Source organism: Lipotes vexillifer, unplaced genomic scaffold (assembly GCF_000442215.2).
Source record: "Lipotes vexillifer unplaced genomic scaffold, Lipotes_vexillifer_v1.1 scaffold312, whole genome shotgun sequence".
In the NCBI taxonomy this organism is placed as follows: domain Eukaryota; kingdom Metazoa; phylum Chordata; class Mammalia; order Artiodactyla; family Lipotidae; genus Lipotes; species Lipotes vexillifer.
The window spans coordinates 1,536,735-1,564,379 of NW_006789251.1; the positions used below are offsets into that span (position 1 = coordinate 1,536,735).

Below are 27,645 nucleotides of genomic sequence, written 5' to 3' on the forward strand. Positions count from 1 at the left end.
TGATTTAGTACCTTTCCTTCTTCTTTTAATTATTTTTGCCAATAAGGTATCAAATTTCACTTCATCATTCTTCATTCAAATAGACTACTACCATACAAGATTTTAGTTTGTTTCTTCTTAATTAGGTGGCTGTTATCAAATGCCCGAGGACAATTCTCATTAGAGCTGAGCATTTTTAAATAAGGGTAACTAGTTTTAATTTAAAATAAAACTAAGAATATATGTACATGTACATTAAAATATAACCTATGTAAACTAGTAAGAGACATTCAACTAGAAAACTGAAAAGTACCCATTAAAAAGAAGACAAAGGTGAAATTTTTAAATTGAAATAATACTTAAGAATATATGAAATGCCGAGAAGAATAATTTCTCCTACAGTTAAAACAAATGTGTTTTAAGGAGAGAGAAAAAAATAAGCTCCTCAAAACTTGCAAAGCAAAACATGGACTTAGTAACTTATTAAAAACTATACCCCTGATTTTCTTTTGAGAAAAAAGAAATAGTTTAAACAAGGGCATGAAACACACTTAAGATTAAGACTAATAATACTCTGCTCTCACTCAAAAATACTACTAGAAAAAAATTAAATAGAATTTCAGATATTTCCATTTAATGTGGGCAAAATATACAATGTTCATTTCTGAAATATAAGCTAATTATTTTCATTCATAATATAAAGTGATTTAGGTAAAGTTTACTTTTCTTAGTACTCAAAATTAAACAGGAATTGTTTTCCATATCTAAGAATTATAATGGTAATGTGTAATAAAAGTTTAATTTTGCTAAACTAAAGCTCAAATAGATTCAAATAAAAAACATGTATGAAAATATCTAGATTAAACAATAAAACTTTAATTTTTGTTATTTTGCAATGACAGTAGGTTTACTTTTTCTAACATTCAAAAACACTAGCCTTTTATCAATATAAAACGATTTTAAAAATCACAATAGAATCTTTTATATATAACTTAGAAAAACCATTTCACATGATACACTCATAACACTCAGGAAATTACAATCCAGAAAGGGAGAGTCTCCCTGAAACAGAAAGAAGTTCTTTCTTTTTGTCACCTCCAATCCTTATATGTAATCTTTATTTTACATCATTTACATAGAAATATTTATCACAATCTGACAGGTAGATAAGACAAAGAAAATTTTTTGCCTTCTAAAGTTCATCAAGTAAATTTACTCAGTCTTCTTAGTATGCTTCTTATGAACTTTATCTGAAGCATCAGCTATAGGTTTTGAGGTCGATGAACCAGTACCACTGAGAGATGATTTTGTTTCACTTCTCTTTTCACATGATGAAAACAGCTGCTGCCAGCCAAACAGCATCCGACTCAATGTATCCTCAAAAAAAGCAAAAGGCATAACAGCAGTCTCTGTAATCATCATGGTTATCTGAAAAAAAAAGTTCAATTTTGAATTTAAATACAAATGTTTTCTGTTTCCTAAAACTGAGAGGGGAAAGTGAAAAAGAAGAAAATATTCAAAACGCTTTTTTTTATTGAGGTATAATTGACATATAACATTATACTAGTTTCAGGTGTACAAAATGATTCGGTATCTGCATATATTATGAAATAACCACCACGATAAGTCTAGTTAACATCCATCACCATACACAGCACACAAAATTTTTTTTATGTGATGAGAATTTTTAAGATCTACTCTCTTAGCAACTTTCAAATATGCAATACAGTATTAAAATAGTTACCATGCTATACGTTACACACTGATGACTTATTTGTTTATTAACTGGAAGTTTGAACTTTTTGACTCCTTTTAACCCATTTCACCAAGCCTCGTCACCACCCCCACCCCCAATCCACTTCTGGCAACCACTAATCTGTTCTCTGTATCTATGAGCTTGCGCTTTTTTTAAATTTTAGATTCCACACACAAATGAGATCATACTGTATTTGTCTTTGTCTCATTTTTTTCACCAGGCATAACGCCCTGGTTATGATGTTAGCTGTGGGCTTGTCATATATAGCCTCTATTATGTTGAGGTACATTCCCTCTACACCCACTTTGTTAAGAGTTTTTATTGTAAATGGGTGCTGAATTCTGTCAAATGCTTTTTCTGCATCTATTGAGATTATATGATTTTTATCCTTCATTTTGTTAATGTGATATATGACACTGATTGATTTGCAGATGATGAACCATCCTTGCATCCCTGGAATCAATCCCACTTGATCACGATGTATAATCTTTTTAATGTATTGTTGAATTTAGTTTGCTAATATTTTGTTGGGGGTTTTTGCATCTATGCCCATCAGGGATATTGCCCTATAATTTTCTTTTCTTGTGGCATCCTTGTCTGGTTTTGGTTTCATGGTAATGTTGGCCTTGTAAAATGAGTTTGGAAGCATTCCCTCATCTTTTATTTTTGAAAGAGTTTGAGAAGGATTGGTATTAATTCTTGTAATGTTTGGTAGAATTCACCAGCAAAACTGTCTGGTCCTGGATTTTTATTTGTTGGGAGGTTTCTGATCACTGATACAACCTCCTTACTGGTAATTGGCCTGTTCAGATTTTCTATTTCTTTGTGATTCAGTCTTGACAGGTTGTATGTTTCTACAAGTATGTCCATTTCTTCTAGGTTGCCCACGTTGTTGGCATATAAGTGTTCATAGCAGTCTCAATCCCTTCTATTTTCATGGTATCAGTTGTAACGTCTCTTCTTTCATTTCTGATTTTATCCACCTGAGTTCTCTTGTTTTCTTTCTTGGTGAGTCTAACTGAAGGTTTGTTAATTTTGTTTATCTTTTCAAAGAACCAACTCTTAGTTTGGTCTTTTCTATTGTCCTTTTAGTCTGTATTTCATTTATTTCTGCTCTATGTTATTTCCTTCCTTCCATTAACTTTGGGCTTAATTTGTTCTTTTTCTAGTTCCTTAAGGTATAAAGTTAAGTTATTTGAGATTTTTATCATTTCTTGAGGTAGGCATTTATTGCTATGAACTTCCCTCTTAAAACTACGTTTGCTGCATCCCATAAGATTGGAATGTTGTATTTCCATTTTTGTCTCAAGGTATTTTTTTGATTTCTCTGTTATTTCTTCACTGACCCACTGGTTGTTCTATAGCATTATGTTTAATTCCCACGTTTGTGATTTTTCCAGTTTTCTTCCTAGTAAACAATTTCCAGTTTCATACTATTCTAGCTGGAAAAGATTCTTGATATGATTTTCATCTTCTTAAATTTATTAAGACTTGTTTTATGACCTAACATATGATGAATCCTGGAGAATATTCCATGTGTGCTTGAGAAGAATATGTATTCTGTTGCTTTTGGATGGAATGTCCTGTCTATATCTTTAGTTAAGTCTATCTAGTCTAATATGTCCTTTGGGGCACGTTTCCTTCTTGATTCTCTGTCTAGTGATCTATCCATTGTTGTTAGTGAGGGGACTTCAATAAGTCCCTTACTATTATTGTTTTGCTCTCTATTTCTCTATGTCTGTTAATATTTGCTTTATATATTTATGTTGGTACATAAATATTTGCAAATGTTATGTATCCTTATTAGAAATGACTGCTTTATCATTATGTAACGCCCTTCTTTCTAATTAGTCTTTGTTTTAAAGTCTGTTTTGTTTGATATAAGTATAGCTATCCCAACTTTCTTTGGGCTCCCATTTGCATGGAATATATTTTTCTATCCCTTCACTTTCAGTCTATTTCTCTCTTCACATCTGCAGTGAGTCTCTTGCAGGCAGCATATAGATGGGTCTTATTTTTTTTTTTAATCCATTCAGCTACTCTATGTCTTCTGAATAGAGAATTCAGTCAATTTACATTTAAAGTAATGAATAAGTATGCACTTATTTTCATTCTGTTAATTGTTTTCTGGCTGTTTTGTAGTTCCTCTCTGGTCCTTTCTTCTTCCCTTGCTCACTTCCATTATGGCTTGATGACTTTCTCTAGTGCAATGCTTAGATTACTTTCTTGTTATCTTTTGTGTATATACTACAGGTTTTTGCTCTGTAGTTATCATATTTTCATATAACAACTTATGTTAGTGACAGTCTATTTTAAGTTGATAATAACTTAAGTATAAGTGCATTTCAATGTTCTATATTTTTACTCTCCCCCTCAATGTTTTTTTGTTTTTGATGTTACATTTTACATCTTTTTATCTTGTGTGTATCCCTTAATTATTGTAGTTACAGTTATTTTTACTACTTTTGTCTTTTAACATTCATACTAACTTTATAAGTGATTAATCCACTACCTTTACTATATATTAACCCTTACCAGTGAGATTTATATTTTCATATGTTTTCTTGTTACGAATTAGCATCCTTTCCTTTCAGCCTAAAGAAGTCCCTTTAACATTTTGTGTAAGGTCAATTTAGTGGTGATAAGCTCTAGCTTTTGCTTGTCTGGAAAAATTCTTTTTCTCTCCTCTAATTCTGGATGTAACTGCCGGGTGGACTAACTTAGGTTGGGAGTTTTTTTCCTTCAGTGCTTTGCATATATCATGCCACTCCATTCTGGCCTGCAAAGTTTCTACTGGAAATATTTGCTCATAGTCTTATGGGGGTTCCTTTATACATAACACAGTTTTCCCATTGCTACTTTTAAGAATCTCTCTTTGTCTTAAACTTTTGACATTTTAACTATAATGTGTCTTGGTGGGATCTCTTTGGGGGTCCCTGTATGTGGAACTCTCTGGGCTTCCTGGATCTGCATGTTTGTTTCCTTCCCCCAGATTAGGGAAGTTTTCAGCCATTCTTTCTTCAAATAATTTTTCTGCCCCTTTCTCTCTCTTCTTTCCTTCTGGGAGCCCTGTTATATGAATGTCAGTCCTCCTGATGTTGTCCCATAAGTTCCTTAAGCTATCTTCACCTTCTTTCATTCTTTTTCCTTTTTGCAGCTCTGATTGGGTGAGTTCCACTGCCTGGTCTTCAAGTTCACTGATCCTTTTTGCTGCTTCTAGTCTGCTGTTGAACCCCCCTAGTAAATTTTTTAGTTCAGTTATTATATTCTTCAGCTCTGTGACTTCTATCTGGTACTTTCCTATATTTCCTATTTTCTTTGTTGAAGTTCTCACTGTGTTCAATATGCATTCTTAATTTAATCTTCAGCAGAAGCAAATTAAGTTAGGTTCTGGAAAAAAAAATCTGTTCTCTATAAGTTTACACTTAATTAATGGAAAAGAACATAACTCATTAACAATAATACAAAATACCACATTTCTGAGTGCCAAATGAGCAGCATAAGCAAAAAAGTACATTTAGTATTGAAAGGAAATAAGAAGATAAAATATCATTTACAGTCTACACCAAATGACCAAGAATACCTATTAATACTATGCACTTAACATGTGCCAGAACTGTGATAAGTGTTTTGTATTACCTTATTCTCTTTAAATGTAATCCCAAAACTATTCTATTATTACTCTCATCATAGAGATGTGGAACTGAGGTTCTGACAGGTTAAGTAACTTGCTCAAAGTCACAGAGCTAATAAGTGGCTAAGCACTTAGGAACACTCAGATTTTGAGTCTGATCACTAAATACACTGCAGTCTATCATTATCTAAAGTCACAGACTTCCACTAAATTGTAGAATCCTGCCAGTATGAGGGACTGTAGTAAGTCTCTAGCCATCCAATTTTTTCCATATATATTTATATATATAAGCAACTGAGACACTGAGAGATAGAATGGAGTGCTACCAATCTTTTATCTGGCAAAATGTATAGTGTTCAGAGATGTTTAGATTTGCTCAAGAAATTATACTGGTGCCAAAATGAATCTGGGACAATGTTATGGACTAGAATGGTTCCCAAAAGCCCATGAATTTCCAAGAGGCAATTCCTCCAGCAGATCTCAGATAATGAATCAAACTAGGTATTTCTGGAATTAAATTTCATAAGAGGTCCCTACATAATCAGCTTTCCTGAGGACAATGGAAACAAGAGTAAATTCTTATTATCTGCAATATAGTCTAGGTAGTGGGGAGTTGGAGACAAAGTGGGTGTCCATCACAAGAGGAATGGAAAAGTGAAATGTATACTGTGTAATTGTTAAAAATAATAAATCGTAAAGTTATATGGAAAAATTCTTAAAATATACTGTTAGGTGAAAATGAGACAAAGAACAAAAGCTATAACATACTATCATTTATTTAAATTTAAAACTGTACGCACACAGCATTGTGAATATACTAAACACCACTGAATTGTATAAACAGCTGATTTTGTTATGCCAATTTGACTACAATAAAAATAAACAAATAACAAATAAACCTTTTTTTAATGCACGCACATAAACTACAGGCCAGCCATGACTAAATAGCTTGTATCAGACTCAGTATCTCAACAAAATCAATATAAAAGACACAAATACATAAAACAACTGTAAAAAGACACTGGACAACAACCAATACAGGTATAACCTGGTGGGGTTATGATCCCTAAAAGAAAGGAAGTTGAACAAAGTGAACTCCACATTTAACCTGGCTTTTTCTTTTAAGGACATGTGTCAATTCACAGCATAGGGAAATGAAATGCAGAAGTCCCAAATGGGTTAAAGAGACAGAGGCTGGAGTCTGAGAAGGCCAAAGCGTCTAGCACTTGAGAGCAAGAACAGCTCAAAGAGGAGTAACCACATTAAGTAAGCCCCCAAGTCCATGTGTAGTCTGTGCTGGAGGAGTTTACCATTGCTAAATTGTGCAAACATAGAAACAGATTTCAAAAACCTAGCAGAGAACAACAGCTGGGAGGCCAAAGAGCTGAGCAGCCCACTGCTTGGTTCTGGGAAGACGGGTTGGAGTTCAAAGCCAGGCAAGGTGGACCTGCCCAGGGGTACACCTCGGGCTTAAAGTGAGACCCCCAAAGGGTCACATTCTAGAAGGGCAAATCTGAAACAGAACAGCACTAACAAAGCCTAAAATCCACAGGATTAAAATAATCTGCTTGTGCGTTACACCTGGCTGCCCAAAGAATGTTGAATGTAATCCCTGCCCTCAAAAATCTTACAGACTAGCCAGAGACAGGCAAGTAAATCTGTAATTACAAAACCGTAAGAGTAAGTGCAGTAATGGAGGTTTGCCCAGAAACGTTAAGTAAGGGATATGGATTTAGAAGTCATTACCATACAAGTAAAAGGTAAAGGCATGACTTATAATGTAATCGCCTGGAGAGAATATAGAGTGAGAAGAGTCCAAATATAATGTTAACCTCCAAGTTTATACCATTACTGGTTAATATCTAAGAAGAATTTCTTTAGATTAAATTATTCTTTAGAATAAATAGTTACAATGAGATGTGTTAGCATAATTATCCTGGTCATAGCTTGACTTCAGGGACAACCAACAAAAAACAAAAGAATTCAGGTCAAACAATGGTCCACTGTCAGGAAAACAGCAATGTCTTTTTACAAAATCCAAAAGAGATGCGTGTCAGGATCTAAAGTACTTCCTGAGAACATGAACTATACTAAGTATTTTTCAAGTCGAGTTTTAATAGAATCTCCACTCCCGGTAGACTCATCACTCACCTAAGGAATACTGCTGGCATCATAAATTACTGCTGAGATAGACTTATGAGGTCCATGGATGGATTTCTGTGAATTCAGCCTCTTCTTAGGGTTTATTCAATAAGGTGACACAAATATAATGGTGACAAATGGAATGAACACTTATTCTTCTATAAATAAAATATAAAACTGTCTCCCTATTCAGCAAACTATTAAAAGAAAAAGCATATTACCTAAATTAAACAGCATTTGACTTCATAGTCTCTTGCTTAAAAAGGGAAGTAAACCAAAGAATGCAGAAGCCCTAATCTGACATTTAAACATATCCTAAAGTAAAAATTAATTCCAGTAAAGAATTTGTTTGAGCTCTGCCACATTTTTTTTTTAACATCTTGGAGTATAATTGCTTTACATTGTTGTCTTAGTTTCTGCTGTATAACAAAGTGAATCAGCTATACATATACTTATATCCCCATATCCCCTCCCTCTTGCGTCTCCCTCCCATCCTCCCTATCCCAACCCTCTAGGTGGTCACAAAGCACCGAGCTGATCTCCCTGTGCAATGCTGCTGCTTCCCACTAGCTATCTATTTTACATTTGGTAGTGTATATATGTCCATGCCACTCTCTCACTTCGTCCCAGCTTACCCCTCCCCATCCCCATGTCTTTAAGTCCATTCTCTATGTCTGGGTCTTTATTCCTGTCCTGCCCCTAGGTTCTTCAGAACCATTTTATTTTTAGATTCCATACATATGTGTTAGCATACAGTATTTGTTTTTCTTTTCCTGACTTACTTCACTCTATATGACAGACTCTAGGTCCATCCACCTCACTACAAATAACTCAACTTCATTTCTTTTTATGGCTGAATAATATTCCATTGTATATATGTGCCACATCTTCTTTATCCATTCATCTGTCGATGGACACTTAGGTTGCTTCCATGTCCTGGCTATTGTAAATAGTTCTGCAAAGAACATTGTGTTACATATCTCTTTTTGAATTATGGTTTTCTCAGGGTATATGTCCAGTAGTCAGATTGCTGGGTCATATGATAGTTCTATCCTTAGTTTTTTAAGGAACCTCCATACTGTTCTCCATAGTGGCTGTATCAATTTACATTCCCACCAACAGTGCAAGAGGGTTCCCTTTTCTCCACACCCTCTCCAGTATTTATTGTTTGTACATTTTTTGATGATGGCCATTCTGACCCATGTGAGGTGAAACCTCATTGTAGTTTTGATTAGCATTTCTCTAATGATTAGTGACGTTGAGCATCCTTTCATGTGTTTGCTGGCAATCTCTATACCTTCTTTGGAGAAATGTCTATTTAGGTCTTCTGCCCATTTTTGGATTGGGTTGTTTGTTTTTTTGATATTGAGCTGCATGAGCTGCTTGTATATTTTGGAGATAAATCCTTTGTCAGTTGCTTCATTTGCAAATATTTTCTCTCATTCTGAGGGTTGTCTTTGCATCTTGTTTATGGTTTCCTTTGCTGTGCAAAAGCTTTTAAGTTTCATTAGGTCCCATTTGTTTATTTTTGTTTTTATTTCCATTTCTCTAGGAGGTGAGTCAAAAAAGGATCTTGCTGTGATTTATGTCATAGAGTGTTCTGCCTATGTTTTCCTCTAAGAGTTTTATAGTGTCTGGCCTTACATTTAGGTTTAAGCCCAGGTTTATCTCTGGGCTTTCTATCCTGTTCCATTGATCTATCTTTCTGTTTTTGTGCCAGTACCATACTGTCTTGATTACTGTAGCTTTGTAGTATAGTCTGAAGTCAGGGAGCCTGATTCCTCCAGCTCCGTTTTTCTTTCTCAAGATTGCTTTGGCACATTATTTATATAATATCTCATGTTATATCATTTCAGAATATTCCCAGAAAAATGTGACCTAAACTATAAGTTCCTCAAAGGCACAAACAGTACTCATGTACTTTTATATCCTCTACAGTGCATAGCAATGAGAGTATAATGAATGAACATAACTTCTACCTCATATGAATAATTCAGACTATTACAATATATCTATATAAGCAAAATTTGCATAATTAATCTTTCTCTCCACCCAGAACATAATTCTTCCTGCCTCCATCTGCCTAAATCCAAACAATCCTTTGCAGGGCAACTGCGTAATGTCTACTCCATTAAGCGTCCCCCAATGCCCTCCAATAATTAACTTCTGATACATGGCATATTCAGCCTGGTTTTCTGGTACTCTATGCTTTCTTCATTGGTGATATCACTCACTCAGACATTAATAATTATTAACCTAAATGACTGTCAAACAAACCTTCAGATCCTCATTTTTATAAATCTCTTCAATAAGTTGGTTAAATAAACTGTTCATCTGGTAGTATAGTCTTAGATAAATAAGTATGAGAGAATTAAATACAGAGAGACCTATGAAAGAGCATTTTAGTCATTTATCAGTTAGTCAACAAATATATATTAAAAATCTACTACATGCACCAGACAGAATGCTAGGGATACAGTGCTGAATAAAACAAACTTAGTCCATATCCTCATAAAGTTTAAAAGTACAATGCCTCGGGCTTCCCTGGTGGCGCAGTGGTTGGGAGTCCGCCTGCCGATGCAGGGGACACGGGCTCGTGCCCCGGTCCGGGAAGATCCCACATGCCGTGGAGCGGCTGGGGCCCTGAGCCGTGGCCGCTGGGCCTGCACGTCCGAGGCCTGTGCTCCGCAACGGGAGAGGCCACAACAGTGAGAGGCCTGCATACCGGAAAAAAAAAAAAAAAAGTATAATGCCTCATATTTCTTTTTAGACAATAACATCTTTTTTTGTTTTTTTTTCTTTGCGGTATGTGGGCCTCTCACCGTTGTGGCCTCTCCCGTTGCGGAGCACAGGCTCCGGAGGCGCAGGCTCAGCAGCATGGCTCACAGGCCCAGCCGCTCCGTGGCATGCGGGATCCTCCCAGACCGGGGCACGAACCCGTGTCCCCTGCATCGGCAGGCGGATTCCCAACCACTGCACCACCAGGGAAGTCCTAGACAATAACATATTGAAGACAGAGTCTGTGTCTTATTCAAAGTTTACATGTCCAACTGTGTCCCCCGAGAGGGCCTAATACCATTGTCCCTCATTCATGTATTCAACAAAGTACTATCTGAATACACCTCTCAACAGCATGCAGCAAAACTGACCAGTCCATCCTTCTTAATACCATCTCCTGGTTTTTAGCAGCTTCTTTCCCATTTCTCATTCTGGATCTTCCCTATCTAAATATTACAAAATCTCATGACTCTGTACTCTCTCCTGTCTCACTCTATGCTTTTGTCCCTATGTAATATAACTGCCACCCTAAGTTAATTTATAAACTGAATACAATCTCAATAAAAATACCAACAAATTTTATTATAGAGTTAGACAAACTGCCAATAAAGTTCATATCAATATGCAAAAAAAGCTGGGAAAAAAACTGAAAATAAACAATCATGCCAGAATATCCAGAGAAGACTGAAAAAGTGCCCAATTCTCTCTCTAAACAGGATATGCAGCCAGACTTTAATTTTTGCCAATCTGATGAGAAATGATATCTGAGTGTAATTTTCATTAATATATCCCCAAATGAGCATCACATGTTTTCATATGTTTAAGGGACATTGTATCTTTGTTGTGTGAATTGTCTGTTGATAAATTTCTTTCATTTTTTTATTAGGTTTTTAATCCTTTATCCCTTAATTTTTCTTAACAGTTCAAGGATGTTTATGAACTGCTGAATGAATATTCAGGGTTCTACTAGAGATATTTTTTACTTTTTAAGGCTAAAATCTTGTTATGAAATATTTCTTAGAGATAAAAAGTATTTGGAATAGAGGAGTTTTTTCAATTTTTTTTATTGAAGTATAGTTGATTTATTATGTCGTGTTAGCTTCAGGTGTACAGCACAGTGATTCAGTTTCTCATATTTTTATATATATATATGTGTGTGTGTGTGTGTGTGTGCGTGTGTGTGTGTATTCTTTTTCAGATTCTTTTCTCTTACAGGTATTACAAAGTATTGAGTATAGTTCCCTGTTCCATACAGTAGGTCCTTCGTGGTTATCTTTTTTATATATAGCAGTGTGTATATGTTAAATTTAAAAGCTTTTGTGCAGCAAAGGAAACCATAAACAAAACAAAAAGACAACCTAAGGACTTGAGAGAAACTATTTGCAAATGAGGCACTAACAAGGGGTTCATCTCCAAAATATACAAACAGCTCATACAGCTCAATATCAGAAAAACAAACAACCCAATCAAAAAATGGGCAGAAGTCTACAAAGACATTTCTCCAAAGGAAACATACAGATGGCCAACAGGCACATGAAAAAATGCTCCATATTGCTAATTATCAGAGAAATGCAAATCAAAACTACAATGAGGTATCATCTCACACCAGTCAGAATAGCCATCATCAAAAAGTCTACAAATAATAAATGCTGGAGAGGGTGTGGCAAAAAAGGAACTGTCCTACACTGCTGGTGGGAATGTAAATTGGTATAGCCACAATGGAGAGCAGTATGGAGGTGCCTTAAAAACTAAAAATAGAGAGGAGCTTCAAGATGGCAGAAGAGTAAGACACGGAGATCACCTTCCTCCACACAAATACATCAGAAATATATCTACATGTGGAACAACTCCTACAGAACACCTACTGAATGCTGTCAGAAGACCTCAGACCTCCCAAAAGGCAAGAAACTCCTCACATTACCTGGGTAGAGTAAAAGAAAAAAGAGACAAAGAATAGGGACAGGACCTGCACCAGTGGGAGGGAGCTGTGAAGGAGGAAAGGTTTCCACACACTAGGAAGCCCCTTCGCGGGCGGAGACTGCCGGTGGCGGAGTCGGGGGAGCTTCGGATCCACGGAGGAGAGCGCAGCAACAGGGGTGCGGAGGGCAGAGCGGAGAGATTCCTGCAGAGAGGATCGGTGCCGACCAGCTCTCACCAGCCCGAGAGGCTTGTCTACTCACCCGCTGGGACGGGTGGGGGCTGGGAGCTGAGGCTCGGGCCTCGGAGATCGGATCCCAGGGAGAGGACTGGGGTTGCCCGCGTGAACACAGCCTGTAGGGGGCTAGTGCGCCACAGCTAGCCGGGAGGGGTAGGGAGTCCGGGAAAAAGTCTGGAGCTGCTGAAGAGGCAAGAGACTTTTTCTTGCATCTTTTGTTTCCTGGTGCGCGAGGAGAGGGGATTAAGAGCACTGCTTAAAGGATTTCCAGAGATGGGCGCGAGCCACGGCTATCAGCGTGGACCCCAGAGACGGGCATGAGATGCTAAGGCGGCTGCTGCAGCCCCCAAGAAGCCTGTATGCAAGCACAGGTCACTCTCCACACAACCCCACGCCCCCCCCCCCGCCCCCACCGGGAGCCTATGCAGCCCGCCACTGCCAGGGTCCCGGGATCCAGGGACGACTTCCCCGGGAGAACACACGGCGCGCCTCAGGCTGGTGCAACATCCTGCTGGCCTCTGCCGCCACAGGCTCGCCCCGCATTCCGCACCGTTACCAACCCCCCCGCACCGCCTGAGTGAGCCAGAGCCCCCGAATCAGCTGCTCCTTTAACCCCGTCCTGTCTGAGTGAAGAACAGACGCCCTCAGGCAACCTACATGCAGAGACGGGTCCAAATAGAAAGCTGAACCCCAAGACCTGTGCGAAAAAAGAAGAGAAAGGGAAATCTCTCCCAGCAGCCTCAGTAGCAGCGGATTAAATCTCCACAATCAACTTGATGTACCCTGCATCTCTGGAATACCTGAATAGACAACGAATCATCCCAAACTGAGGAGGTGGACTTTGGGAGCAACGATATATTTTTTTTTCCCCCTTTTTCTCTTTTTGTGAGTGTGTATGTGTATGCTTTTATGTGCGATTTTGTCTGTATAGATTTGCTTTTACCATTTGTCCTAGGGTTCTGTCGCGTTTTTTTTTATTATTATTATTATTACTTAAAAATTTTTCTATTCTTTTTTTTTCTTCTTTCTTTTTTGCGGAACGTGGGCCTCTCACTGTTGTGGCCTCTCCCGTTGCAGAGCACAGGCTCCTGACACGCAGGCTCAGTGGCCACGGCTCAGGGGCCCAGCTGCTTGCGGCATGTTGGATCTTCAAGGACCAGGGCACTAACCCGTGTCTCCTACATTGGCAGGCGGACTCTCAACCACTGCGCCACCAGGGAGGCCCAAAAAATTTCTATTGTTCATAATTATTTTTTATTTTTTATTGTAATAACTTTATTTTATCTTCTTTCTTTCTTTTCTCCCTTTTATTCTGAGCCGTGTGGAGGACAAACTCTTGGTGCTCCAGCCAGGCATCAGGGCTCTGCCACTGAGGTGGAAGAGCCAACTTCAGGACACTGGCCCACAAGAGACCTCCCAGCTCCACGTAATATCAAATGGCGAAAATCTCCCAGAGATCTCCATCTCAATGCCAAGACCCAGCTCCACTCAATGACCAGCAAGCTACAGTGCAGGACAACCTATGCCAAACAACTGGCAAGACAGGAACACAACCCCATCCATTAGCACAGAGGCTGCGTAAAACCATAATAAGGTCACAACACCCCAAAACACAACACCAGATGTGGACCTGCCCAAGAGAAAGACAAGATCCAGCCTCATCGACCAGAAGACAGGCACTAGTCCCCTCCAGCAGGAAGACTACAACACACTGAACCAACATGACACTGGTGGCAGACACGAAAAACAACGGAAACTATGTACCTGTAGACTGTAAAAAGGAGACCCCAAACAGAGTAAGTTAAGCAAAATTAGAAGACAAAGAAACAGAGCAGATGAAGGAGCAAGATAAAAACTCACCAGACCTAACAAATGAAGAGGAAATAGTCAGTCTACCTGAAAAAGTATTCAGAATAATGATAGTAAAGATGATCCAAAATCTTGGAAATAGAATGGAGAAAATACAAGAAACGTTTAACAAGGACCTAAAAGAACTAAAGAGCAAACAAACAGAGATGAACAACACAATAAATGAAATTAAAAATTCTCTAGAAGGGATCAATAGCAGAATAACTGAGGCAGAAGAACGGATAAGAGACCTGGAAGATGAAATACCGGAAACAACTACTGCAGAGCAAAATAAAGAAAAAAGAATGAAAAGAACTGAGGACAGTCTCAGAGACCTCTGGGACAACAATAAACGCACCAACATTCGAATTATAAGGGTCCCAGGAGAAAAAGAGAAAAAGAAAGGGACTGAGAAAATATCTCAAGAGATTATAGTTGAAAACTTCCCTAATATGGGAAAGGAAATAGTTAACCAAGTCCAGGAAGCACGGAGAGTCCCATACAGGATAAATCCAAGAAAAATCACGCCAAGAAACATATCAATCAAACGATCGAAAATTAAATACAAAGAACAAATATTAAAAGCAGCAAGGGAAAAACAACAAGTAACACATAAGGGAATCCCCATAAGGCTTACAGCTGATCTTTCAGCAGAAACTCTCCAAGCCAGAAGGGAGTGGCAGGACATATTTAAAGTGATGAAGGAGAAAAACCTACAACCAAGATTACTCTACCCAGCAAGGATCTCATTCAGATTTGATGGAAAAATTGAAAGCTTTACAGACAAGCAAAAGCTAAGAGAATTCAGCACCACCAAACCAGCTTTACAACAAATGCTAAAGGAACTTCTCTAGGCAGGAAACACAAGAGAAGGAAAAGACCTACAATAACAAACCCAAAAGAATTACGAAAATGGGAATAGGAACATACATATCGATAACTACCTTAAATGTAAGTGGATTAAATGCTCCAACCAAAAGACACAAACTAGCTGAATGGATACAAAAACAAGACCCGTATATATGCTGTCTACAAGAGACCCACTTCAGACCTAGGGACACATACAGACCGAAAGTGAGGGGATGGAAAAAGATATTCCATGCAACTGGAAATCAAAAGAAAGCTGGAGTAGCAATTCTCATATCAGACAAAATAGACTTTAAAACACAGACTATTACAAGAGATAAAGAAGGACACTACATAATGATCAAGGGATCAGTCCAAGAAGAAGATATAACAATTGTAAATATTTATGCATGCAACATAGGAGCACTTCAATAGATAAGGCAAATACTAACAGCCATAAAAGGGGAAATCGACAGTAACACAATCATAGTAGGGGACTTTAACACCCCACTTTCAGCAATGCACAGATCATCCAAAATGAAAATAAATAAGGAAACACAAGCTTTAAATGACACATTAAACAAGATGGACTTAATTGATATTTAAAGGACATTCCATCCAAAACCAACAGAATACACATTCTTCTCAAGTGCTCCTGGAAGATTCTCCAGGATAGATCGTATCTTGGGTCACAAATCAAGCCTTGGTAAATTTAAGAAAATTGAAATTGTACCAAGTATCTTTTCCAACCACACCGCTATGCGACTAGATATCAATTACAGCAAAAAATCTGTAAGGAATACAAACACATGGAGGCTAAACAACACACTTCTTAATAACCAAGAGATCAGTGAAGAAATCAAAGAGGAAATCAAAAAATACCTAGAAACAAATGACAATGAAAACACAATGACCCAAAACCTATGGGATGCAGCAAATGCAGTTCTCAGATGGAACTTAATAGCTATAAAAGCCCACCTTTAGAAACAAGAAACATCTCAAATAAACAACCTAACCTTACACCTAATGCAATTAGAGAAGGAAGAACAAAGAAAACCCACAGTTAGCAGAAGGAAAGAAATCATACAGATCAGAAATAAATGAAAAAGAAATGAAGGAAATGATAGCAAAGATCAATAAAACTAAAAGCTGGTTCTTTGAGAAGATAGACAAGATTGATAAACCATTAGCCAGACTCATCAAGAAAAAAAGGGAAAAGACTCAAATCAATAGAACTAGAAATGAAAAAGGAGATGTAACAACTGACACTGCAGAAATACAAAGCATCATGAGAGATTACTACAAGCAACTATATGCCAATAAAATGGACAACCTGGAAGAAATGAACGAAATCTTAGAAAAGCACAACCTTCCGAGACTGAACCAGGAAGAAACAGAAAATATGAACAGACCAATCACAAACATTGAAATTGAAACTGTGATTTAAAATCTTCCAACAAACAAAAGCCCAGGACCAGATGGCTTCACAGGCGAATTCTACCAAACATTTAGAGAAGACTAACACCTAACCTGCTCAAACTCTTCCAAAATATAGCAGAGGGAGGAACACTCCCAAACTCATTCTACAAGGCCACCATCACCCTGATACCAAAACCACACAAAGATGTCAGAAAGAAAGAAAACTACAGACCAATATCACTGATGAACATAGATGCAAAAATCCTCAACAAAATACTAGCAAACAGAATCCAACACCACATTAAAAGGATCATGCGCCATGATCAAGTGGGGTTTATCCCAGGAATGCAAAGATTCTTCAATATATGCAAAACAATCAACGTGATACACCATATTAACAAATTGAGGAGGAAAACCACATGATCATCTCAACAGATGCAGAGAAAGCTTTTGACAAAATTCAACACCCATTTAAGATAAAACCTCTCCAGAATATAGGCATAGAGGGAACTTTCCTCAACATAATATAGGCCATATATGCCAAACCCACAGCCAACATCGTCCTCCATGGTGAAAAACTGAAACCATTTCCACTAAGATCAGGAACAAGACAAGGTTGCCCACTCTCACCACTCATATTCAACATAATTTTGGAAGTTTTAGCCACAGCAGTCAGAGAAGAAAAAGAAATAAAAGGAATCCAAATCGGAAAAGAAGAAGTAAAGCTGTCACTGTTTGCAGATGACATGATACTATACATACAGAATCATAATGATACCACCAGAAAACTACTAGAGCTAACCAATGAAGTTCGTAAAGTAGCAAGATGCAAAATTAATGCACAGAAATCTCTTGCTTTCCTATACACAAATGATGAACAATCTGAAAGTGAAATTAAGAAAACACTCCCATTTATCACTGCAACAAAAAGAATAAAATATCTAGGAATAAACCTACCTAAGGAGACAAAAGACCTGTATGCAGAAAATTATAAGACACTGATGAAAGAAATTAAAGATGATACAAACAGATGGAGAGATATACCATGTTCTTGGATTGGAAGAATCAACATTGTGAAAATGACTCTACTACCCAAAGCAATCTATAGATTCAATGCAATCCCTCAGAAAATTATAAGAAACCGATGAAAGAAATTAAAGATGATACAAATAGATGGAGAGATATACCATATTCTTGGATTGGAAGAATCAACATTCTTCCAATGACTCTACTACCCAAAGCAATCTACAGATTCAATGCAATCCCTGTCAAACTACCACTGGCATTTCTCACAAAACTAGAAAAAAAATTTCACAATTTGTATGGAAACACAAAAGACCCCGAATAGCCAAAGCAATCTTGAGAACGAAAAACGGAGCTGGAGGAATCAGCCTCCCTGACTTCAGACTATACTACAAAGCTACAGTAATCAAGACAGTATGGCACTGACACAAAAACAGATACATAGATCAATGGAATAGGATAGAAAGCCCAGAGCTAAACCCACACACATATGGTCACCTTATCTTTGATAAAGGAGGCAAGAATATACTGTGGTGAAAAGAAAGCCTCTTCAATAAGTGGTGCTGGGAAAACTGGACCGCTACATGTAAAAGAATGAAATTAGAACACTCCCTAACACCATACACAAAAATAAACTCAAAATGGATTAAAGACCTAAACGTAAGTCCAGACACCATCAAATTCTGAGAGGAAAACATAGGCAGAACACTGTATGACATAAATCACAGCAAGATCCTTTTTGACCCACCTCCTAGAGAAATGGAAATAAAAACAAAAATAAATAAATGGGACCTAATGAAACTTAAAAGCTTGTGCACAGCAAAGTAAACCATAAACAAGATGAAAAGACAACCTCTGAATGGGAGAAAATATTTGCAAATGAAGCAACTGACAAAGGATTAATGTCCAAAACATACAAGCAAATCATGCAGCTCAATATGAAAAAAACAAACAACCCAATCCAAAAATGGGCAGAAGACCCAAATAGACATTTCTCCAAAGAAGATATACAGATTGCCAACAAACACATGAAAGAATGCTCAACATTATTAATCATTAGAGAAATGCTAATCAAAACTACAATGAGTTATTATCTCACACTGGTCAGAATGGCCATGATCAAAAAATCTACAAACAATAAATGCTGGAGAGGGTGTGGAGAAAAGGGAACACTCTTGCACTGTTGGTGGGAATGTAAATTGATACAGCCACTATGGAGAACAGTATGGAGGTTCCTTAAAAAACTAAAAATAGAACTACCATACGACCCAGCAATCCCACTACTGGGCATATACCCTGAGAAAACTGTAATTCAAAAAGAGTCATATACCAAAATGTTCATTGCAGCTCTATTTACAATAGCCAGGACATGGAAGCAACCTAAGTGTCCATCAACAGATGAATGGATAAAGAAAATGTGGCACATATATACAATGGAATATTACTCAGCCATAAAAAGGAACGAAACTGAGTTATTTGTAGTGAGGTGGATGGACCTAGAGACTGTTATACAGAGTGAAGTAAGTCAGAAAGAGAAAAACAAATACCGCATGCCAACACATACATATGGAATCTAAAGAAAAAAAAGAAGAAGAAAGAAAATGGTCAGAAGAACCTAGGGGCAAGACGGGAATAAAGATGCAGACCTACTAGAGAATGGACTTAAGGATACGGGGAGTGGAGGAAGGGTAAGCTGGGACAAAGTGACAGAGTGGCATGGACATATATACACTACCAAACGTAAAACAGATAGCTAGTGGGAAGCAGCCACATAGCACAGGGAGATCAGCTCAGTGCTTTGTGACCACCTAGATGGGTGGGATAGGGAGGGTGGGAGGGAGGGAGATGCAAGAGGGAAGAGATATGGGGACATATGTATATGTATAACTGATTCACTTTGTTATAAAGCAGAAACTGTCACACCATTGTAAAGCAATTATACTCTAATAAAGATGTTAAAAAAAAAAAACACTAAAAATAGAGCTACCATATGATCCTGCAATCCCACTCCAGGGCATATATCCAGAGAAACCATAATTTGAAAAGATACATGCACCCCAATGTTCACTGCAGCACTATTTACAATAGCCAAGACATGGAAGCAACCTAAATGTCCGTCAACAGATGAATCTATAAAGAAGATGTTGTATGTGTGTGTGCATACACACACACACACACACACACACACACACACACACAATGTAATATTATTCAGCCATAAAAAAGAATGAAATAGTGCCATTTGCAGCAACATGGATGGACCTAGAGATTAATATATTAAGTGAAACAAGAGAAAGACAAATATCACGTGACATCGCTTATATGTGGAATCTAAAAAAAAATGATACAAATGAACTTATATACAAAACAGAGACAGACCCACTTCTTTGTATCATTTTCAAATTTCTTCATCATTGTTACATGAGTCTTTCACCTTCTTGGTTAAGTTATTCTTAGGTATTTTATTCTTTTTGATGAGATTTTAAATGGGATTTATTTCTTACTTTCTCTTCCTGATAGTTCATTATTAGTGTATAGAAAAGCAATAGATTTCTGTATATTAAGCTTGTATCATGCAACATAAGCTTTCCACGTGACCCAACAAATTCCATTCCTATATATCCAAGAGAAATGAAAATATATGTGCACACAAAGTAAACATGTTTATAGCAGCTTTATGCATAATAACCATATTCAAATAATCAAAAGCTGGTAATAATCCAAAATCCATCAACAGGTAATTACATAAACAAACTGTGGTATATAATGCTACTCAGCAATAAAAAGGAATATGCGACAACATGGATAAATCTCAAAAACAGGCTGAGCAAAAGAAGCCAGACAGAAAAAATATATACTATATGATCCCACTTACATGGAAATGGGTGTTCCACCCTGGGGCCATGGGTGGTGGTTGGGATGTACTTGATTAGAGCACAAGGGACTTTTTCAAGGAATGGAAATATTCCATATCTTGGTTGTGGTGGTGGTTACACAGGTACACAAATTTACTGAAACTCTAGAAAGGCTATATTTTATTATATGCAAATTATACTTCAGTAAAGTTGATTTTTTTGTTAATTTTAAAGGAGCTCATTCCTAAGTTTTTAGTAAATGAATATTAAACGCTACTTAAATGCTAAAACATTTTTTAAGAGATCCTGATGAAGCTGGGTTCTGTATTACACCTTGGAAGACTGATGTAGGTTATACCTAGAAATGGAATTACTAGTTCACAAGATACATAAATCTTTTTTTTTATATAAGTTTATTTTATTTATTTATTTTTGGCTGAGTTGGGTCTTCGTTGCTGTGCACAAGCTTTCTCTAGTTACGGAGAGCAGGGGCTACACTTCGTTGCGGTGCGTGGGCTTTTCACTGCGGTGGCTTCTCTTCTTGTGGAGCACGGGCTATAGGCGCGTGGGTTTCAGTAGCTGTGGCATGCCGGCTCTAGAGCGCAGGCTCAGTAGTTGTGGCGCATGGGCTTAGTTGCTCCACGGCATGTGGAATCTTCCTGGACCAGGGCTCGAACCCGTGTTCCCTGCACTGACAGGTGGATTCTTAACCACTGAGCCACCAGGGAAGTCCAAGATACATAAATCTTCAACTTTATCGGATACTGCCAAACTCCCCTCCCAAGTTGTTTTGGTTTAGACTCTAAATCCCTTTAAAGTAGTTTATACTCCTCGTCTTTACTTCCTCTTATTCACCTCAGTCTATCAAAAACTTTTTTCTATTCTCTAGCAGTCCATTTGAAACTACTTTTACCAAGGTCACCAAATACCTCAATTTCAAAACCCAACAGCCCCTTTTCGGTTTTAATCATTCTTGACCACTCAAGTCTCCCTTTGCTTTATTTATTTCACAGTAACTTCTTACACTGAGGAGCCAAAAGATATTCCATGCTTCTGAAACTTTTCTCAAATCATCTCCAATGGGAGAGACTGACATTAGGTGCAGCTAAACTAACTGGAATCCTCAGGCAGGGTGTCAGGAGGAAGATAGGCAGGCGTGGGGCGGGGAGGAGGCTTCATGTCTACATGGGATGGTGCCACAAGTCCATAGCTAGGCTGCACATTTCAAGAGTGAGAATACCTGAGTTTTACCACAGAGCAGCTTCTAGTGGGTGAGATGACAACAGAGATTCTAGAGGTTGAGCAATACTGGTGGCACTTACTTTCTGTTACTCTTTTTATACTTGTATTATAGATACCTGTGCCCTTGTCTTACTTGGGGGAGACAGTCTCTTTGAAAAGAGGAATCATATTTATTAGCATCTTTGTATATGTCAAAACACTGGATTATTATCCAAAACAAACACACAATGCAAATTTCCTAACTATATAAATAATACAAGAAAAGCAAGGTAAAGAAAAATAGTGCCAATTTTTTCTCTGTATACTCTGTCGATTCATTATTTTATACCTAAGAAATGAAAAACTATAGTAGCTACTCAAACAAATCACAAGCTATTTGAAAATCAGTATAAATCTAAAGGGAATCTGGGCAAAAGGATGAGCTAAAAATGAATATTCTGCTTAGAAGTTGGTGGATATTTAGTAAAATGTTGGGGAATATTATTCTAAATTATTAGAATATTATTAGAATATTATTCTAAAATGTTAGGGGAATAATATTCTAATTAGGAAGATTTGAGGAATACTATGAGAAAAGTTCAATACTGTATGTTATTCTACTTTAAAATACCTTTTTATTATCACTTTGAGATATGGTATTTAAATGTAGGTGCTATAATAAACAACTATATGTCTGGCAGGAATTGTAAGAAAAGCTATCATTTTTATGCTACAAATTAGGCCTTCAACGAAAACTGATCCTTGCAATTCAAAAAAATTAACAGATACCAGTACCAGTTAATCTAACTAAACCCACAACACACATTCATTTTCTTTAAAGATTAAAGTTAGAAACTCTCAAAAATTATACAGCTCCCAACACTACTTCATGATAAAAACACTCAACAAACGAGGAGGAGAAGGGAACTAACTTACTCAATCTGATAAAGGGCACCTATAAAACACCCTCAGCTAATATCATACTTGTTAGTGAAAGACTGAATGCTTTCTCCCTAGGATCAAAAAGAAGATAAGGATGTTCATTCTCTCTATTTCTATTCAACACTGTGCTGGAAGTCCTAGACAGGGCAACTGGGCAAGAAAATGAGATAAGAAGACATGGAGATTGAAAAGGAAGAAGGAAAATCATTTCTGTGTGCAAATGACATGATCTTGTAGAAAACCCTAAGGAATCCATTAAAAAAAAAAACTATTAGAGCTAATAAATAAGTTCAGCTAGGTTACAATATACAAGATCATATAAAAAATCAATTTTATTTCTACACATTTACAAGGTACAATCTGAAAATAAAACATTTAAAAAACAATCTCATTTACTATAGCATCAAAAAGAACAAAATACTTAGGAATAAAGTTAACAACAGAAGTGTAAGGCTTACATACTGAAAACATCATTGAAAAAAATTAAAGAAGACCTAAATAAATTTTTAAAATCTATGTTGATGGATTATAAGACTTAACATTGTTAAGATGACAGTACTCCCCAGACTGATTTGCAGATTCAATGTAATCCCTATGAAGACATAAGCTGGCCTTCTTTGCAGAAATTGTCAAGTTAATTCTAAAATTCATATGGAAATTCAAGTGACCTAGAGTGGTCAAAACAATCCTGAGAAAGAAGAACAAACCTGGAAGACTCACAGTTCCCAATTTCAAAACTTACTGCAAAGCTGAAATAATTAAGATAGCATGGTACAAATATAAAAATAGGCATAGAGATGAATGGAATAAAAGTGAGAGTCCAGAAGTAAACTCTTACATTTACAGTCAACTGATTTTCTACAAGGTTGCCAAGACAAATCAGTGAGGGAAAGAACAGTCTTTTCAATAAATGGTGCTTGAACAACTAGATATCCCATACACAAAAATTAACTCAAAACAGATCACAGAACTAAATATAACAGCTAAAACTATAAATCTCTTAGAAGAAAACATAGAGGTAAATCTTTTTGACCTTAGATTTGGCAATGGGTTCTTAGATATGACACCAGAAGCATACACAACAAAAGAGAAAACATGCAAATTGGACTTTATCAAAATTTAAAAATTTTGTGCTTCCAAGGACACTATGAAGAAAGTGAAAAGACAACTCACAGAATAGGAGAAAACATTTACAAACCAGAAATCTAATAAGGGTCCAGTATCCATAAGGAAATTTTACAACTCAACATTAAAAAGACAAATGCCATGATTAAAAAAGGGCAAATGATCTGAATAGATATTTTTCCAAAGAAAATATACAAATGGCCAACAAGCACATAAAAAATGCTCAACATCATTAGTCATCAGGGAAATATAAATCAAAATCACAATGAATTGCTTCTTCACACCCACTAGGATGGCTATATAAAAGATATGCATTGGTTAAGGATGTGGTGAAATTAGAACTCTCACATACATTGCTGGTGGGAACGTAAAATGATGAAGCCACTTTGGAAAACAGTCCGTTAGTTCCTCAAAAGATTAAACGTTGAATTACTATATGATCTAATAATTCAATTCCTATATGATACACCCAAGAGGAATGTAATATATGTCCACACAAAAACGTGTACATGAATGTTCATAGCTCATTATTCATATTACCCAAAAGGTAAAACAGCCCAAAATCCATCAACTGATAGAGAAATAAAATGTGGTACACCCACACAATGGAATATTATTTGGCAATTAAAAGGAATAATGTACTGATACATACTACAACATGGATGAACATCAAAAACATCATGCAAGTGAAAGAAATCAGTCACAAGCCACATATTGCATGATTCCACTTACATGAAATGTCAGAATAGGCAAATTTATAGACAGAAAGTAGATCAGTGGTCGTCTACAGTTGAGGGGATTGAGGGAAAATGTGAAGTGACTGCTAACAGGTATGAGGTTTATTTTGGGGTGATGAAAATGTTCTAATATCAATTGTGGTAACAGATGCACATCGCTGTGAATATACTAAAGACCACTGAATTATACACTTTCAATGGATGAATTGTATGGTATGTAAAATATATCTCAGTAAAAATGTTACCAAAAATGCAGCTCAAAATTTGATGACTGGGCTTCCCTGGTGGCACAGTGGTTGAGAGTCCGCCTGCCGATGCAGGGGACATGGGTTCGTGTCCCGGTCTGGGAAGATCCCACATGCCACAGAGCAGCTGGGCCCGTGAGCCATGGCCGCTGAGCCTGCGCGTCCGTAGGCTGTGCTCCGCAACGGGAGGCCACAACAGTGAGAGGCCCGTGTACCGCAAAAAAAAAAAAAAAAAATTTGATGACTGTTAGAAGAAGGCACATATGAAGAGATTTTGCCTCAGATATCTGAAGTACAACAACCACAGATCACCTCCACTGCAGAGACTACTGGAATAAAAATAAATGATCCCTACAGTGATTTGGTTCTTTCTAAGATGTAAATTTATATAATATATACTGTTTTCCTTCTAAGCATCTCATAGGTAAGTTTTTAGCCAGAAATATCTAGGCTGAGATACAGATATCTATAAAATTTCTCTAGGCTTAAATAATAATATTTTAAAATCAATTGTCTACTCGTGAACAGTGAATATATAAAAATTTTAAGAAGAAGAATAATCAGAATTAGTCTCATCATACAGCTGAAATAAAATTCATAAGATGTGCCAGAGGGCTTCCCTGGTGGCGCAGTGGTTAAGAATTCGCCTGCCAATGCAAGGGAGCCCTGGTCCAGGAAGATCCCACATGCCGCAGAGCAACTAAGCCTGTGTGCCACAGCTACTGAGCCTGTGTGCCACAACTACTGGGCCTGTGCTCTACAGCCTGCGAGCCACACTACTGAAGCCCACGCTCCACAACAAGAGAAGCCACCCCAATGAGAAGCCCGTGCACCACAACGAAGCGCAGCCCCCGCTCTCCGCAACTACAGAAAGCCCACGTGCTGCAATGAAGACCCAACACAGCCAAAAATAAATAAATAAATATAAATAAATAAATAAATAAGATGTGTCGGACACAGTCATAGAATGGTATACGTCATCTCGAACCATATCAACAATCGGTACAATGAAGACGAGGAAATCAGGATTCAGAGACATTAAGTAACTTGCCTATTCAGGGATTAGACAGCGAAGCTAGGATTTGAATTTAAGACTGCCTGTCTCTGAAACCTATGGTCTTATACCATCTTATACTATTTCCTAACTTCAAGAAGGGATAAAGCATCCAAGCAGACAACAGTAATTAAAGAGACTGACCACAAGTATGTCCTAATATAAAAATATAAAAGTTTTAAAGTTTAAAGGAACCTCAGAGAACATCTACTCCAAGAACCTCATTTTACAAATGACATAACACTTTGCAGTCTCTGATCGGTTTTGGCTATTTCCACTACTCTCTGGCCTCCAACGTAAATACTACAAGGTTTTCTGCAGATCCTTCCTGATAGCCTCAGCATAAATCAAATGAGGAATCATAGAAGAGCTATGTTTCAGTAAGTCATGGATGTGCTGAATAACTCCCCAAAATTGATATTTTTAGACTATAATAAAAAATAAATTTTTCCGTTACTTGCCTTATGCAGAATTTTGGTTACACAGAATTTGTAATACTGCTTTACTGCTACTTTGAACTCTTACCTTTGTGGCCACAAGAAACATAGTATAGAGGAACATAAGATTATGCCTTGATATTGCCAGATGATTGGTTTGCTGGAATGTGAAGATAACCGACCCCAGCAGGGTTACCTTGGCAGGGCTGAAAATAAAACACATTTTAACTCAATAAGTAATAAATATTATTTATCTCTATATTTCTCAAACAGTATTCTCAAAATATTAATTTAATGAGTTATTAATAGACGTAACACAAAAATGAGTTCTGTAAATATAAAGTTTTGGAAATGCTGAGTTACATAAAGTTAAAACCTTTCTTCACAGCATAAAGTATCAAAGTTTAGAATGTTCATACATACTGTGACTTTCTCATAAAGAGAGTACATTTCTATATGTAATATTTCTGAACTGACCACATAACACTTTTTCACAAAGGATTCAAAAGTCCCACGTTCCACAGCATGATTTGGGAAAAGTATGTTAGCCCTGAAAAACTTTATAGTGCTAACCAAGCTCCTTGGGTGGGATGGGGGATGGAAAAGAAAGCCCTGATTTGCAGCATTTCCTCATTTCCACGGTGTAAATATAGTCGCCCCGTGGTATTCGCAGGGAATTTGTTCCAGGAGCCCCCACATTTACCAAAATCCACTGATGCCCAAGTCCGTGATATAAAATGATGTAGTATTTGCATATAACCTATGCACATCCTCCCACATACTTTAAACCATCTCTAGATTATTTACAATACCTAATATAATGTAAATGCTATGAAAACAGTTGTAATTACAGTATAAGTACTATGTAAACAGTTATCAGTACATGGCAAATTCAAGGTTTGCTTTCTGGAATTTTTTTTCTAGTAGTTTTGATCCACAGTTGGTTAATCCACAGATGCAGAAACCATGGATACAGAGGCCCAACTGTACTCCCACAGCCCATTTCAGGCTGCTGTGTGGAATGGTTCTCATAAAACAGTATGAGCCAGCTCCAGCACATCACTTAGCTAACTCCAGCACAAAATATTAGCGTTAGCCAATACATTAGCCAATACATTAAAATTTAAAGTCTATAATATGTTTATCTATTAACATATAACAAGCACTACTTTCATGTCATATATTTGCCACATAAAGTATATCTCAGTAACAGATCATTTTCTAGCTCTTTATGCTTAAAACTAGAAAAAGATAAATAATAAACTCTTAGAATGCCACAGTATAAAATATGACAAATTTAAAAGCCCCTATAAACCACTTTATGAAAAGTAAGTAGTTTGTTTAATCAGTACAAGCTAAGGATTGAGTTCAAAACAGTTAGGTTTGGGTAACAGGGGTTTGGATCTTGCCTACCAATAACTGGGCAGCATTCCTGTTTTAGAAGAGCGG

The 27,645-nt window shown here is 37.1% G+C and overlaps 1 protein-coding gene across 1 annotated transcript in view; it reads right to left on the reverse strand.

Moving 5' to 3' along the window:
- Window positions 1-644: 644 nt before the first annotated feature.
- The window catches only part of TMEM38B (transmembrane protein 38B), a 70,476-nt gene continuing 43,475 nt past the window's right edge, over window positions 645-27,645 (reverse strand). Inside the window, exons 5-6 of the mRNA XM_007462436.1 lie at window positions 26,285-26,402; window positions 645-1,407 (exon numbers count right to left, since the gene is read on the reverse strand). Coding sequence (XP_007462498.1) covers window positions 1,192-1,407; window positions 26,285-26,402 — 334 coding nt within the window. The 3' untranslated portion in view covers window positions 645-1,191. The remainder of the gene's footprint in view (window positions 1,408-26,284; window positions 26,403-27,645) is intronic.